General features: G+C 47.0%; 1 protein-coding gene across 4 annotated transcripts in view; it reads left to right on the top strand.

Annotated features, from left to right (window-relative positions):
• The window catches only part of CPSF4L (cleavage and polyadenylation specific factor 4 like), a 36,175-nt gene that overhangs the window by 5,340 nt on the left and 13,718 nt on the right, over window positions 1-17,117 (top strand). For 3 of the 4 annotated variants that reach the window (XM_088473116.1, XM_088473099.1, XM_088473109.1), the window contains exons 3-5: window positions 696-746; window positions 5,783-5,935; window positions 8,967-9,062. In XM_088473116.1, the coding sequence (XP_088329242.1) occupies window positions 696-746; window positions 5,783-5,935; window positions 8,967-9,062 (300 nt within the window). The remainder of the gene's footprint in view (window positions 1-695; window positions 747-5,782; window positions 5,936-8,966; window positions 9,063-17,117) is intronic. The other variant, XM_088473125.1, reaches the window with a different exon arrangement.

Genomic DNA, 17,117 nt, shown 5'->3' with positions numbered 1-17,117 from the left:
TTGCTACAGATATTGAGTATTGACCATACTTGCCAACTCTCCCTGAAACAGTAGCAATATCCCTGACTCCCTGAAGAGTCTAGCAATCTCCACCCCCCAACCCCCAGAGATTTATACATTCAAATGGGATCATTAGTATAATTTCCCTGCATTGGGTATAAGGCACAATGATCCCTATGGCCACATGCATTTTCTGAAAAGTATCAGTGTGTTTTCATCAACAAGTAGATCTTCTAACTGCTTTGGGGCTCATTTACATTTGGATGTTAGTTAGTATTATGACACGCCTCTCATATGTAGCAGTAAATGCCCATTTTACCGCCGCGCTCATAGGTGCTGCTTTCACAATCTCCCTGAAATGCTTTTTCAAAAGTAGGAAAGTATTGTATTGACTTACAAGTACTTTGTCAAACAGCACCTGTGTGGAAGTGGTAAATTGATATTATGCTGCATAAATTACTACGGTATTTGTTTAATAAACAGTATAGAGCTATAAATATTATTCTTGCTGAGCTTTGAGGTGCTCATGGGCCAAAGTGGAAATTGGGGCTTATTGGTTAGACTAGTTGATGTAACAAGGGGTTAATGTACCTTGCAGCAGTTGGACTGTATGTAAGAGGATCATTGTGTATGTAAAGAGTGCGGTTCTGTGCACAACAATGACTTTCTCTTCTGTGTACTGTGCCTTCATGCAGAGTCAGGAGCAGCTGTGTGTGACTTCTTCATTAGAGGCCTATGCAGGAAAGGTAAGCTGGCACATGACACATGCTAGCAGCACCTTTTATAGAAGCTTGTTTTCTGGTAAAGCTATGCTAAATAAAAAACAAGTGTGGCACATTTATACCTGAATGGTTAGTATTACTGTTTAAAATGCCTTATTGAAAGAATTAGGGGCCTAGTTATCAAATAATGTTTGCAGGATATCCCCCTAAAACACCTGTTTTCGGGGGTACCTTCAGTTATGAAGGAACCCCTTGATGTACTATGGAGGGGCTGCAGCAGATATCTCCGATATCTTCCACTGTCCCTACATTTCCAACAGCAGAACAGCCCCATAGGTTGACTCACAAAGCTCCAGAATGTGAAGTATTCCAAAGCTTGGCCCCGGGCAGCTAATAGCATCTTTACGTGGCGTTAGCCTGTTGTAGCCTATGGGATACATTCACAGAATTTACTGGGAAAGGAATCTGTAGGATCCCTTCTCAGTGCTGCCCACTCATACATGCACCGCTGGACGTTGGCACATGCACAGTGACTGGCCGAAGCACAAAGTATAGTGATCACTATGACTTCTACTGATTGTTGGAACCAGGGGCTGGCTGGCAGCTCTTAGTCTGGGGCAGCAGACAGAGGTAAGTGGCCCAGCTATTCTACAAGCACATTGCAATGGGGAAAGACACATGATAATAACCACTGTCGTTATGGTTTGTCTAATGAGGGTGTGCTTTAAATAGCCCCCAGTGGTAATGCCCCCTGTAATAGTGCCCCCAATAGTAATGACCCCTCCAGTAATGCCCCCTGTAATAGTGCCCTCAGTAGTAATGCCCCCTGTAATAGTGCCGCGCACAGACACACACACACAAAAAAATACAATACTTACCTTAAGCCCCATTCCCACATGCGCTGCCGTCCGGTCCGCCTGGCTGCTGTTTGAGAGACGTCATGATGTCTCTCCCATAGTGCTCATGGGGGGAGCCGAAAGCAGGAACTGAGGAGTGAGCTCCAGCCTCTGGCTGGCGCTGCGGGGAAGGAGCCGGGCGCCCACTGGTAACAAAATCTCAGCGGGCACCTGGCAAATGGAGCCTCCCTGCGGCGCCGGGCTGAGGTGGGCCGGAGAAAGCGGAACTGGTTTCATCTCCAAATAGAAGTGATGGAATGCAGTTCCACCCCGTTCCAGCCCACTTTGACCCCTGGGTGTCACCCCTCGGTGGATGACACTTGGGTGCGGCCGACAGCCCCCTTATGATGCCACTGACCAACACCCCCATAGATAGGGGCCATCCTTAGCTAGCTGAAAAAAAATAAAAATACAATACTTACCTTAAGCCCCGCTCTCGCATGCGCTGCCGTCTGGTACATCTGGCTGCTCTTTGGAACTATGGGAGAGACATCAGGAGTGAGCTCCAGCCTGCTGGAAACAAAATCTCAGCCGGCGCCTGGCAAATGGAGCCTCTCTGTGGCGCCGGGCTGAGATGGGCTGGCTGGTTCCGTCTCCAAATAGAAGTGACGGAATGCAGTTCCGCCTGTTCCGGCCCACTCTGACCCCTGGGTGTCGCTCTTGGTGGATGACATCTGGGTGCGGCCCGCACCCCTCTTGTGACACCACTGCCCAACACAGACATAACACAACAGACACAATATAGATAGGGGCCATCCTTAGCTAGCTGAAATGTATGTAGAGTGAGGGGACAAAAAAAACATTTATATTAAGGTGCAAGGGCCTACTGAATTTTCTCTGTGACTCTGGGGTATCTACACTTTTCAATGGAGCATGCAGGTTCAACTTCCTCAAAACGATATGGCTAAATATTGCTGCCTGTACTACACTACCTCACCTACCACAGAGCATTGCAGTACTATGGGGGTCATTCAGACCCGGTCGTTAGCGCCGATGCGCTCGGACCGGGTCGATGGCCCCCCACAGAGCATGCACATGACGGCGCCGTCGTGCGCATACGTGAGACCCGCTACGACCGACAGCGCCGGTCGTAGCGGGTCTTGATCCAAAGGGGGCGAGCTGTCGATGTTGATTGACAGCTCGCCCCGTTTGGAAGGCAGGCCGGGGGGGTGGCAGCCCAAATGTCCCCCATATAATGCAGGGAACATCGCAGTTACCACTATATAATGCAGGGAGTATTGTGGTGAACGCCATATAATGGAGAGAGCATTGTAATAAACACCATATAATACAGAGAGCATCACAGTGACTGCCATATAATGCAGAGAATGTTGCAGTGACCATTATATAATACAGAGAGCATTACAATGACCTCCATATATAACAGAGACCATCAGTACCCGCCATATAGTGCCTGCTGTATAATGCAGATATGGGAAGGTAGAGGAAAATAATGTGAAAGAAACCCTTCAACACTGGCACAATAGCTATCAACCTGGTAAATGACGGGTCCAAGATACTAGTCTTTCCATTATTAAGCATGCAGGTATTGCTTCTATTGTGAAAAAAGTAAAATAAAAAAATTCTGACCCAAACACACTCTAAAATTACTGTCCCATCCCTTAAGCACCCGTGTTTCCAAGTTGCTTGAGAGTCTTACCTACAACCCCCTCACCCACGTCAGTCAGGCTTTTGCTCACAAAGTTCCACAGAGGCTGCAAACACCTAGGTGATCAATGACTACTAATTCTCCTGGATTACTCTGCTGAATTTGACACTGTTGACCACTCTTTTCTTATACCAAAATCTTTAGTTCTTCCGGACACTGGCCCTCATTCAGAGTCGGTCTTTAGATGCAAGTGGTCGCTCTGAATGAGGGCTGCCGCTTCCATCTTGCAGTGCGGCCTCCTGGTCACTAGCTAAGCTGTGGGTTACCACCCACAGCTTAGCGACCGACCAGGGTGATGGTCGCGATGGTCAAGACCATTGCGACCATCAGGGCTTGCGACGAGACCCTAAGGTTGGGTCTCGGCAAGCACAAGCCCCAGGGAGCTCCCTGCTCTGATCGAGCAGGAAGCTACCCACTGACATCATTGCTGATGTCAGTGGGGCTGCCCCCAAACGGCAAGCGTTCTGTCGGGAACGCCTCCGTTTGGCCGGCCACCCCCCCCTGCCCACCTCCCAAACGGGGTGAGCTGTCATTCAACATTGATAGCTCGCCCCCTTGGTGCGAGACCCATAGCGACGCAGTGCCCATCACTAGCTGGGTCGCGCGCATGTGAACGTCGGAGCCGGCTCCGACGTGCGCATGCCCAGTGGGTCAACATTGACCCGGTTGCGAGTGCTCAGCGCTTGCGACCGGGTCTGAATGAGACCCATTGTCCTATCTTGTTTCCCATCTGACTTATCAAATCGCTCTTTTTGTTTTTGCTTCTCTGGATCCAACTCCTCTTTGCTTCCGCGAGGCTCAGTCCTAGTCCCAGGTTCTCAATCTATACCCCGTGTATTGGCAAACTAATCAGCCTTTTAGGATTTTAGTATGTGGATGATACCCATATTTACTCATTCTCTACAGATCTCCTATCATCTGTGTTTGCCCATGTTGCGGACTGTCTTTCTCCCATTTCATCTTGGATGTCATCTTTTCACCTAAAAGTAAATATTTTAAAAACAGAGTTAATATTTTCAACGGCCAGTAGTAGTTACCAATCTGACATCTCTATTTCTTTTGACATCATGACAATAAACCATACCCATCAAGCTCACTGATTAGGTGTCATCCCTGACTCTGAACTGTCCTTTGTCCCTACATTCAACCTGTATCTAAATCATGTTTACATACATGTAAGAAACATATTCAGAATATGCCCCTATCTCACACGGGATCGGTATGAATGACCGCCGGACCTATGTCCTACGGAAGACCGGCAGCCCTGAATATCCCAATGGTAAGTATTGTAACTATTGCTAACCCTCTCACCCCCCCACCTAACTGTAACCCTCCTTTAGGGGTGCCTAACCCTAACCTCCTCCCCCCCCAGTGCCTAGCCCTAACCCCCCCTGTAAGTGCCAAAATCTAACCCCCCCTTCCCTGCCCCCTAAGCCTAAGACTCCCTGGGGGGTGCCTAACCATAACCTCCCCCCCGGGGGTGCCTAACGCTAATTCCCCCTTCCCCTACCCTAACCCTAAGTCCCCTCGGGAGTCCTGAAACCTAACCCACCCCCCCACGGCTGTCGGCTTATTTTCGTTCGGTATGCCGGGCCAAGTTCAATCTAAAATGCTGCTTCTTACACATAAGGCTATTGCCAAACTACACCAACATACATATCTTCACTTATTTCCAAATATCTCCCAGTTAAACCCCTCTGCTCTGCACATGATCTGCGTCTCTCATCCACACTCATTACCTGCTCCCATTCACTGTTACAGGACTTTGTGGGGGCTACACCCACTCTGTAAAATGCCCTCCCTAACACAACAAGACTTTCCTCTAGTCTCCAAACCTTCATGTGTTCCCTGAAAACCCACCTCTTAAGGCAAGCTGAAAATGCCAGAACCACTCAGATAATATCCATGTTATACCTTCCCTATACACAGGTATGTCCTTTACATTCATAATCGCAAATCTTTTGACAAGCTCTTGCCCTAACAGATGTGTTAAAGGGATCACTTCTGGGGCTCTTTTAGTGCCGATATTCATATAGCATAATTTCTGTAAATGAGTAGTAAAACATTAATTTTAAATATAAACATTAAAAAATATATTTCTAATAAGTTCTTAAAAGCATGATTCACCTTTTTAAACCGTGAGACTTGAGATACTTTGTGTTTTCAGATGTACATTTTTGTGCATTTAACTGAACCAAGTAATTTTATGTGTGCTGTAACAAATGATACCTAATAGGACTGACAACACATGTACATTTATTTTCCTTTAATTTGTTTCAAACGTTTGTGATTTCAGTACAGCAAAATCCCAGCCTCATTAGATCATGACAGCACATTTCCTGAAATTCTACATGTACTGGCTTATATTGCCTACAGCTGCTGTTATTGTGTTCTTAGTAACTTCTACACTTTCCTATGAAATATGAATTGTGTATTATTGTGTTCTACTGATGGTGTGTCTGTGTATGTCCTATAAATGCTCCCATTCATCAAAGGTCCTATGTGTCCATTCCGCCACCTGACTGGGGAGAAGACTGTGGTCTGCAAACATTGGCTGAGGGGTTTGTGTAAGAAGGGTGATCACTGCGAATTTCTGCATGAGTACGACATGGACCGCATGCCTGAGTGCTACTTCTACTCCAAATTTGGTGAGCAGAGAGTCCTGTAGGGAGGGTAAACCGTTTCCACATATTCAGCAGAGGAACACCTGTATAGACCAAGCACTTGCATATATGCTAATACCATGACATCTGGAAATGCTGCAAAATAGCTAAAGTAGGTAATTTGTTGAAGCCCATATATTATCTCACGGTGACTACCTCATATAGATTCATATGGATATTTGAATTCTGTTTCTGAGCTACTGCACATTCCTTCTCTTATACTACAACCTATGTAGCTAGGCACCTGGCTATAGGCTATGATCAGTAGAAACATGGCCAGTTGGCCAGGCAGGGTTTCTACAAACAGTTTTTTTTTACGTAGCTTGGCAATATTTCCAGAATGTCTTCTTTTAGCATACGTCTGTTCCTGGTTATTTCCAGTGTGCATCTGCCCCTATGTATGGGTCATATACCCACATATATTGACACTTGTACAGATGCCCATGGCTTAATGTAATTAGTTTATGATGGTGTCTCCTAGATTTGGAACGTTATTATCAGTTATTTTCTCTCCTGTTTGTAGACATTGCTGTTTGCTTCTCCCCCACATTTACTAAAGCCCTATGTAACATTTTCATGCTGCAAGGGGCACATATGTAACTAATAACCACATATTTCTAAACTATTACATTTGTTTTGAAGAGTTTGAAGAGTATCCTACAGGTGCTTTTGCAGCACATGAAGCCACAAGTCAGACACTCCTGCTAGTGGATATACTGTATCTTATACTTGCCAACTCTCCTTGATTGTCAGGGAGACTCCCTAAAATAGTAGCAATCTCCCTGACTCCCTGAAGAGTCGAGTAATCTCCCTGATTGTACCTTACCCCCATTATGAAGCTGTTAAATACTTGGAAAAAAATGAAATCAGAAATATATACTCGTACATTCAGAAGGTTTTCCATGACAATTTACATGGAACCACTTGTAAAACACAATACATTAGCAAGGCCTGCAAAGTATCAGTGTGTTTTCAGCAACAAGTAGACATTACTAACTGCTTTGGGGCTCATTTACATTTGGATGAAAGTCACTTTTATCACACGCCTCTCAGATGCAGCAGTACACGTCCACTCGGGAAGCAGTTGGGAAGCCAACGGACGAAATCCCGACCACCAGTTTCCCGACTGTCGAATCCCGACGCCTGTCATTAGACCTACGCCAGGAGCCCGACACCCGGCATACCGATCAAAGGTAAGCCGGGTGCTGGGCACGGACAGCCGAGGGGGCGAGGGTTAGGTTAGGGGCTACCAGGGGGGATTTAGGGTTAGGCTGTGGGGAAGGGTGGGTTAGGTTTAGGCACTTGGGCGGGAGATTAGGGTTAGGCACCCCTAAGGGAGTGTTAGGGTTAGGGTTGGGGGGGGGGGGGATTAGGTTAGCGATAATTACCAAAAACAACGATTAGGATTTTCACCCCTGCCGTGGCCGCAGCTGTCGGGATTAGAACCGCTGGCCGCACTGATTCCGTCCACTTTACTGTCGCGCTCATAGTTGTTGCTTTCACAATCTCCCTGAAATGCTTTTTCAAAAGTAGGCAAGTATGATGTATCTCCTGTGGGAGAACAAGACCAAATAAGTGGCAGGTGCGGGGAGCAGGACTAATTTACTTATCACCACCAATAGCACTAGCATTCACTGGTTTCACACAACATTGCTTCTACATATTATACTAGATTATACCAGCACAATGTACCTAGCCAGGGCCTTTTCTGGTGCCAGACTGGTGGCTAGTGTGCCTATGTGTTTCTGTGCCGGCTCTGATTGCTGCCTCAGTTAGTGTATTCGTGCCTTTATTGGGTCCACATTTAAATGCACAGGAAATGATTAAGGAGATGGTGAAAGAGGAGGAACCAAACATTAAACAGGTATTTCACATGTGGTGGCAGAATGTATACTGTACTACTACCCTTTCTTGAATTAAAAAGCCTTCTCCAAAATCATTAAAAAAAAATTAACCTATTGAATCATCAGACATGTTGGCATAGGAGCCAGCCCAGTGAGTGCTTGAGCCAGGACCGGCTGGAGGCTTGTTCGACCAGTGCGGTCAAACAGGGGCGCCACCCCATAGAGGGCGCACCCTTCCAGCCATTCCCGAATTCAGCGGGACAGTCCAGTTTTTCGGGCACTGCCCCGCTGTTCCACCCGCGGGACGAAGTGTCCCTCGGGCGGTCAGGATGTTGGGCACCTCCACTGCCACAGCTGTGCCAGCCCCTGGGAAGAATGGATGAGGCATCCATTCAGTGCAGGGAGAGAGCTGGGGGCAGCCCAGCTACTGACTTAGTGCTGGGCATGCCCTCAGCCTAACGTTAAATGGGAGGCGTACCATACGGGCTTAGCCGCGCGGGACATTTGGGGTGACTGGGTCCCTCGCCGCGCAGGGCGCGGTTCATGCTGGAGCCGGCCCTGGCTTGAGCATCACCAATATTTGAGCTGCTACTATCCAGGGCACTTTTCATTCCTATGGGGAGTACTTAATCAATCCTATTCATTTTAAAAGTTTACTTCTATGCTTGTTGGTATTAATACTGTAAGTGCTGTCACATCATCTGCCTGTGACATAGAAATGGGATCCAGAGCATTAGCACCTATAAATTGTAAGCTGCGAGCAGGGCCCTCTTACCTCTGTGTGGGAGAGTTAATAAAGCTTGGAGAGAGATAAATAGCACCAACCAATCAGCCCCTAAATGTCATTTTCCAAACACTGCCTGTAAACTGACAGTTAGGTGCTGATTGGTTGGTGCTATTTATCTCCAATTTTATCTCTCTCCAAGCTTTATTAAATCTCCCCACTTTGTCTGTTATTACCTAGTCTTGTTTTATACTGATTGTTCCCAATTGTAAAGTGCAACGGAATATGCTGCACTATATAACTAACTGTTAATAATAATAGTAAGTTGTTTACCAAGGTTGTGGTGGTCCTCTGGCTCCCTCTAATGGTAGACCTGCAGAATCACACATAGATCTACATAATTTGTTTATTTCTGACCCCTTTATTTTTTCCCAAATATCCCTATTAGGAGAATGCAGCAACAAGGATTGCCCTTTCTTACACATCGACCCAGCATCTAAGATTAAGGATTGCCCATGGTACGACAGAGGTTTCTGCAAACATGGTAATACGGCTCTCAAAATAATATGTTCGTTTACATAGGGATCCAGAACTTCCTTAAATAGCTGTAGGTGACAATGCCAGCACTGCAGCAAGAATAGAACTGTACATGAAATAACTTTGCCAGGACACTGTTATGCTTTACACACTGGAAGAACATGTGAGAAAGTAACTTTCACCTTGGAAAGCACATCCACATCAACTATTATGCAAATAGGATTAGATTTTATATTGTACTGAACCAATATTTCTCTGGTCTGGTTCCTCAATGCATATTAGTGGTGTGTACCTCTAGTCAACATTGATGATGTGTAAAACAATAATTAAACTTTTAATAGAAAAATTTCAGTGCATTTTTTGGAAATATTGATATGGCTCTAGACAAAACAAACATGTGACCTGACATAACTACAGCAAATACCAGATTTAATTTGCAAATGAGACATTAGATATGTCCTCAACTAAAAAAAAATATATATAATACTAGCTGTTAACCCCGCTTTGCCCAGGATTAAATGGTGTCTGCCAACATTCTTTTTATTTGAGGGTTTATAGTTGTATTGCTTTGCATAGGGGCCCTGTCGCAGGAGTGGCCCATGTAACAAGTGGTCAGTGGCGTAAATAGGGTATTTGGAGCCCAGGGCAAGTTAAAATACGGAGCCCCCAAACCCGCCACAAAAGTAGGCGTGATCAAATGCCACAAGGGGCATGGCCACTGGAAAATGGGGGCATGGCAGCATGACACACCACCGTTTCTTGTCACTCTGGGAACATTCCTTTCCATTCCATATGCACCTTAATGCCCCAAGTAGTAGTGACCCTCTTGAAATGCCCACTGTAGTAGTGCTCCTTATGCAATGTCCCCAGTAGCAGTGCTTCTTTTGCAGTGCCCCCTGTAGTAGTGCCTCTTATACAATGCCCCCAGTAGAGCACCCTTATGCAGTGCCCCCAGTAGTGCACCCTTATTCAGTGCACCCTTATACAGTGCCCCCAGTAATGCCCCTTATACAGTGCCACTAGTAGTGGTCTCCCTATGCATTGCCCCCAGTAGTGGTCCCCCCTATGCAGTGCTCCAAGTAGTGCCCCCAGTAGTTGTCCCCCCTATGCAGTGCCCCTTATACAGTGCCCCATTAGTAGTTCCCCCTATGCAGTGCCCCCAGTAGTGGTCCCCCCCTATACAGTGTTCCCAGTAGTGCTTCTAATACAGTGCCCCCAGTGTGGTCCCCCTTATACAGTGCCCCAGTAGTGGTTCCCCCTATGCAGTGCTCCCAGTAGTGCCTCATACACAGTGCCCCCAATAGTGGTCCCCCTTATGCAGTGCTCCCAGTGGTACCTCTTATGTACTGCCCCCAGTAGTGGTCCCCCTCCCTATGCACTGCCCCCAGTAGTGGTCCCCCTCCCTATGCACTGCTCCCAGTAGTGGTCCCTCCCATGCAGTGCTCCCAGTAGTGCCCCTTACACAGTGCCCCCAGTAGTTGTCCCCCCTATGCAGTGCCCCTTATACAGTGCTCCAGTAGTAGTCCTCCCTATGCAGTGCCCCCTGTAGTGGTCCCCCCTATGCAGTGCTCCTTATATAGTGCCCCCAGTAGTAGTCCTCACTATGCAGTGCCCCCAGTAATGCTCCTTATATAGTGCCCCCAGTAGTAGTCCCCCCTATGCAGTGCCCCTTATATAGTGCCCCCAGTAGTAGTCCCCCTCATAGATGGTTCCCCAGTACTGTTCCCCCCTATGCAGTGCCCCCAGTACTGTTTCTCCCTATGCAGTGTCCCAAATACTGTTCCCCCTATGCAGTGCCCCAGTACTGTTCCCCCTATGCAGTGCCCCAGTACTGTTCCCCCTATGCAGTGCCCCCAGTAGTGTTCCACCCCTATGCAGTGCCCCCAGTAGTGTTCCACCCCTTTGCAGTGCCCCCAGTAGTGTTCCACCCCTATGCAGTGCCCCCAGTAGTGTTCCACCCCTATGCAGTGCCCCCAGTAGTGTTCCACCCCTATGCAGTGCCCCCAGTAGTGTTCCACCCCTATGCAGTGCCCCCAGTAGTGTTCCACCCCTATGCAGTGCCCCCAGTAGTGTTCCACCCCTATGCAGTGCCCCCAGTAGTGTTCCACCCCTATGCAGTGCCCCCAGTAGTGTTCCACCCCTATGCAGTGCCCCCAGTAGTGTTCCACCCCTATGCAGTGCCCCCAGTAGTGTTCCACCCCTATGCAGTGCCCCCAGTAGTGTTCCACCCCTATGCAGTGCCCCCAGTAGTGTTCCACCCCTATGCAGTGCCCCCAGTAGTGTTCCACCCCTATGCAGTGCCCCCAGTAGTGTTCCACCCCTATGCAGTGCCCCCAGTAGTGTTCCACCCCTATGCAGTGCCCCCAGTAGTGTTCCACCCCTATGCAGTGCCCCCAGTAGTGTTCCACCCCTATGCAGTGCCCCCAGTAGTGTTCCACCCCTATGCAGTGCCCCCAGTAGTGTTCCACCCCTATGCAGTGCCCCCAGTAGTGTTCCACCCCTATGCAGTGCCCCTTATATAGTGCCCCCAGTAGTAGTCCCCTCCTCTGCAGTGCACCAAGTAGTGGTCCCCCTATGCAGTATCCCCAGTAGTAAGCCCCTTTATAGTGCCCGCCGTAGTGCCCCTTATATAGTGCCCCCAGTAATAGTCCCCCATATACAGTGCCCCTTGTATAGTGCCCCCAGTAGTAGTCCCCCCCTATGCAGTGCCCCTTATATAATGCCCACAGTAGTAGTCCGCCCCTATGCAGTGCCTCAGTAGTGGTTCCCTTTATATAGTGCCCTCAGTAGTAGTCCCCTCCCCCAGCACTGCCAGACAAAGACATAAATAAAAATAAAACACTTACCTTAATCCTCGCTCCTGCTCCCGCCGCCATCCGCTCCTCCGTCTTCCTGGGCCGGCCTGCTCTGCATTATGGGAGAGACGTCTCTCCCATCATCCACTGCGGTAGCCAGAAGATGGAGCTCATGAGACTGTCTGACTCTCATTGGCTGCCAAAACACACACACTGCCGCCGGGTAGTACTAGCCGGCGGATGTCTTCGTTACACGCGGTCCACACTACACTAACCACCAGTGTCCTGGACCGGGCCGGAGGTGTCCCCTGTGCCACTGGTCCGATGGCGCCCAGGGCACGAGCCCTCCCTAGTTACGTCACTAGAAAATGATGCCGTTTTCATGAAAAATCAGTTCAGTAGTTTTTGCACCAACTTGGAACAAACAGACAGACATAACATTCGTATTATATTTGTATAGATAAAAACACTTTTTCTTTTTTTTTTAAGTGTAATTTTTTTATTTAAACAGCAAGCTTTGTATAGAATTTTTCCAAGATGTTTTCTGGTTACGCTGTTGTCCATTTGCAAATGTTTCCATGTAACAGATTTATATGTATAGAATTTGCAAACAAGTACTGAATTTCATTCCTGAGTCAGTGCCTTGCCCCCTCAGTCATGGACACCTTTACAAAATATGGCAGTCCCAGAAGTGCATAACCACATCCCCATTTCACCCCAACCCACAAGCACAAAGCACTGCTTTACTTTTGGGGTTTATGAATCTGGACTATTGTGACTATGGCAGAGGAATAAGGGGAACATACAGGCTGTGCTGAGGACAGGCTGAGAATAAGGGTGTTCGATTGTCATAATAAACCATGTTGGTTGCTAGCTTTAACAAACAAATCTAGCAAAGCTGGAAGGAGCCGGGCGCCGGTCTCCCGGCGTTGGTAAAATGACCGGCATCTACATCTAGACGCCGGTCATTCATACTCGTCGGGATATGACAGTCGGGAAGCCGGCTGTCGGTATAATGTCTGCCGGCATACCCCTGTAAGCCCATATTTCAAAATGCTGCAACAGAAAAATACTGCTTTTATACTGACCCAGGGAGTTACACAGTATAGTTACATGTATTGTAATGAATTGTTTCAGTAATATGGATAAAGCATCACAACATCCCAGGGGGAAAGGGTGTCCTGTAAGCAGGGACTACTCCTTAGCCACCTGTCATCAACAATGTGAAGTCGGAGAGAATAGAAAGAGAAAATCCTGTTCTTCCTCTCCCAGAGTCTCCCATAAACACCCTGACATATGATATTTCCAAACCTATTTATATGTTTACTTTCTTTGTCACTTCTCGGGTGGATTTTGAAAGAAGCTGCATAGATACATTGTTCAGTGGGTGGGGCTTAATCCTAACTGCGCAGGTTTATGCTCATTCACATAGGTGACTTTGCAGCACCTTCCGTCTTCCCCACCTGCGGTTCTAGTTGATGTTGTGTTGTGAGATTTGTTGTGGTAATTCTAGAAACGTAACAGAAATCTGTCATCGGCCATCGCTAATTACCAGGACCACACCTCGATTTATAGACAAGGCCCTGGCACTACTATGCATGAAGCATCAGTGATTCTGTTTACTTTTGGTTCTTACTAATTCTACAATTGTGTGGACCAGCAGCAGGCAGCAGCGTCCGGATGGAATAGCTCCAGCATTAATAGAGCTGACACATTGCAATACAGAAACGCATTCAGTGTGTCAGCACGGGAGCAATTGAGCTCTATAATGCCAGATCTTTTTTTCTTCAGCTGGAAAAGTGCTAATGTAAAAAGCCCCCATCCGACACCATTGTAACTAACAGTAAATACAAGTAAATTGGTTACTGTGACTTCACAAAGAAAGGGTAAGTAGTAAGAGGTGCTGGACAGATTGGCTAGTGATAAGTGCAGACAATTGTGTTCTGCTGCAATAGGTATATCTTACACATACACTGGCTGACATCACAATGGCTTTGCCTGCCTGTGTATTCCTATACCTAACAACTAAAAAGCGTTTATTTACCAGTCAGTGTGTTACCAGTTGTGATGCCAAAGCATTGTCGGAGGATTTGTGTTTAGACAACAATTGGTGATAATAATGTGCAGATAATGTTACTGTCTGATGGTGTTAAACAAAATTTGCCTGCTGATAGCAGAAGCTAGAAATGACAAGTACAGATACAATGATTTTCCTTATTTAAGTATTGAATAAAATAAAAGGGAGAGGGGTGTTTGAAGATTTGGGCACTTTGCACCATGGAAAAAATCTATATTACACATGCTAATAATAACAGCTATATTACAACACCAGGGGCAAAATGTAGAGCTGCATGACTTTTCCGGGAACAAGGCACGTTTACCAGATATAGTTACTGTATATACTCCCATACAATTAATAGCAAATGTAAAACCATTAAATACATACTATAAAGTATACCACATTTTTCTTGCATCCCATTATGGGGTCTATTTATCAAGCAGTGAAAAGTGGAGAAGTGAACCAGTGGAGAAGTTGCCCATAGCAACCAATCAGCTTTGAAGTAAAATTTATCAAGTGCATACCTCCCAACATCTGGTCGGAGGGATTCGGGACCCGCGTGTCCGAAAAGGGGCGTGGCCTAATCCTACAGGGCGTGTTCAGGTGACACGCCCCCGTTTATGTCACTAATGGGGCGTGCCTAGCATCTCTGAGATGTTAGGCAGCCCCCGGAGTTCCCTCCGTACTCAGAATAGACGCGCACAGCGTCTATTCTACCTCTGCATACACGCTGCTCTGCATAGCAGGGCAGCGTGTATGCTTCTCCCAACTTCCCCCCCCCCCCCCCACCGCAGGACACTGCGGGACAGTCCCAGAAAAACGGGACTGTCCCGCTAAATGCGGGACAGTTGGGAGGTATGCAAATGCAGCCTATAAAATAATAGGTAGGAGCTGATTGGTTGCTATGAGCAACTTCTCCACTGGTCCACTTCTCCACGCTTTTCACTGGTTGATTAATAGACCCCTATATTTGATGTGTGTGCATGTGTGTGTGTATATATATATATATATATATATATATATATATAATTATATATATATATATATATATATATATATCTATATAGTGTGTGTGTGTATGTATGTGTGTGTGTGTATGTATATATATATATATATATATTATACCGTATATGTTTGTATATATAATATATGTATGTATGTATGTATTATGTGTGTAAGAAGAAAGAATACTATATGTAGCATACATTACTAGATAAACAAAAAGCATTTGTTAATTATAGTAACAGCGGCCCTGATGGTGTGCAGTCAGCATGTCAACAATCATAAAGTCACAAGCTTCACAATGATATCGGGAATGTCGATATTGTCATAATGTTGACATGTTTGTTAGGGATACGGATAGAGATAGAAATAGACAAGGTCAACAATGTCGACATTACATCAGTGTTAACCTGATAATGTTGATATCGTGAACATGTCGACATATTCAATGTCAACTTTGTGAATGGTGACAAGATATAACACACCTGCTCTGAACTGATAGAAAGCCATACTTGCCTACCTTTATCTTGTCCTCCCCGGGAGAAGCCTGGGGAGGACAAGCAGGTGGGCTATGATGGGGGTGGGACTTTAAGTGCCGTCCCTTCACGGAAAATTGCTGCGATTGGGTTAAATTTAAATAGGGGGCAGGGCTAAATGACACGATTCATGGAGAATCGGGTAATTAAGCCCCGCCCCCTACACGGGGACTAGGAAGTGGGCAGAATGCGGGAGAAATGGCTACCCTTCCGGGGGTGTGCGGGGTTACCTGAAAAATTGGGAAATACGGCTGACAGTCACAGCTCACCTGAAGCATCTGCAGGGGGGGGGTGAAGGCCGCTGACGGTCACAGCTCACATGAAGCATCTACAGCGGTCTGGGGAAAAAAGTGTCTGAATGACTAGAAAATAAATGTAAATGTCTGTGTACGTGTGACATTAGTTGGTACTTGCTGATTGGTTGCTTTAGGGGTATTTTTACTAAAGTGCGGTTTTTAGAAGTGGACATGTAGCCCAGATTCTACATATCATTTATCAAGGCCAAACGACTCAACTATGCAGGAAAACTGGGGAGCAGAAAAATGGCAGCAGGTGCTCTGGACTGGTTTGAAACATTTGGCTGTAACAGAAGGCAGTTTGTTTACCGAAGGGCTGGAGAGCGGTACAATAATGAGTGTCTGCAGGCAACAGTGATGCATGGTGGAGGTTCCTTGAAAGTTTGTGGCTGCATTTCAGCAAATGGAGTTGGGGATTTGGGGCCCTGATTCAGCAAGGATTGCAACCACAATTACGCACGCAATCAGCCGATTGTTGCGTTCTGCGTATTTAGCACAGTGCGTGAACCAGCCACTGTGGTCTGGACTGCGATCGCAGTGACTACGCAGACCCATCGCAGAGTGATTGACAGGAAGTACCGTTTGGGAGTGGTGACGGGGGGGGGGGGGGTGTTGGCAAAACACAGGCATTCCAGTGTTTTTGAACACCGTTACTATAAGCCCTGGGGATTTCGGCGGGCCTCAGGGTGGCTCAGCTAGTGGCATCGCTGGGGTCCGGACGTCGATCGGATTCATGGAGATGGCAGGTAAGAGATTCATGTGGGAATCGTGCGTGAAGTAGTCCAGGTTTCCGGTGTAGGAGACACATTGGAGGCAGCTGCGGGTGAAGGTCTCGTTTAACGTGTCCTCACTAAAGCGGCCGTGGCCATATCGTCTGTCGCCAGGGACGGGTAGTAGATGCACTAAGGCGCACTAGGTAGCGTCTACTACTGTGAGGCCAGCGTGCCGTCAAAATCGCAGCTTATGGGAGATAGGCGCTCCCCCGGCCGCTCCTCCCCCAACCCAGATGCAACTTCCGGTTGCGGATTCCCGCGTCTGGTTTGTTACTTCTGACCACCTCGTGTGTGAGGCGCTCAGAGTCCACCTTAGGTGCGCTGCTGAATGCTGTTGGTCTCAGAGGTTAGGTCTGTCTCCCTGTATACCTCTCCCTTGGGTCAGGTATATAGCACTCTATATCCTACCAATACCCCTGAGGGGGCTGTTCAGTTGATTCAGAGACCGTTTGCATATAGCATTTGAATATATCTATGCATTGTATGTGACTGTGATGCTAGCGGCTGTATTTATACTGCCTTTTCAAAACTGTCAGATCTATCACTGTGTTTCTCCTCATCCCTCTGAAGGTGTGTGGGATTTTTCATTTAAAGTCACATT

Source organism: Taudactylus pleione, unplaced genomic scaffold (assembly GCF_031769625.1).
Source record: "Taudactylus pleione unplaced genomic scaffold, aTauple2 ptg000016l, whole genome shotgun sequence".
In the NCBI taxonomy this organism is placed as follows: Eukaryota; Metazoa; Chordata; class Amphibia; order Anura; family Myobatrachidae; genus Taudactylus; species Taudactylus pleione.
This window is presented reverse-complemented; position numbering and strand designations above follow the sequence as displayed.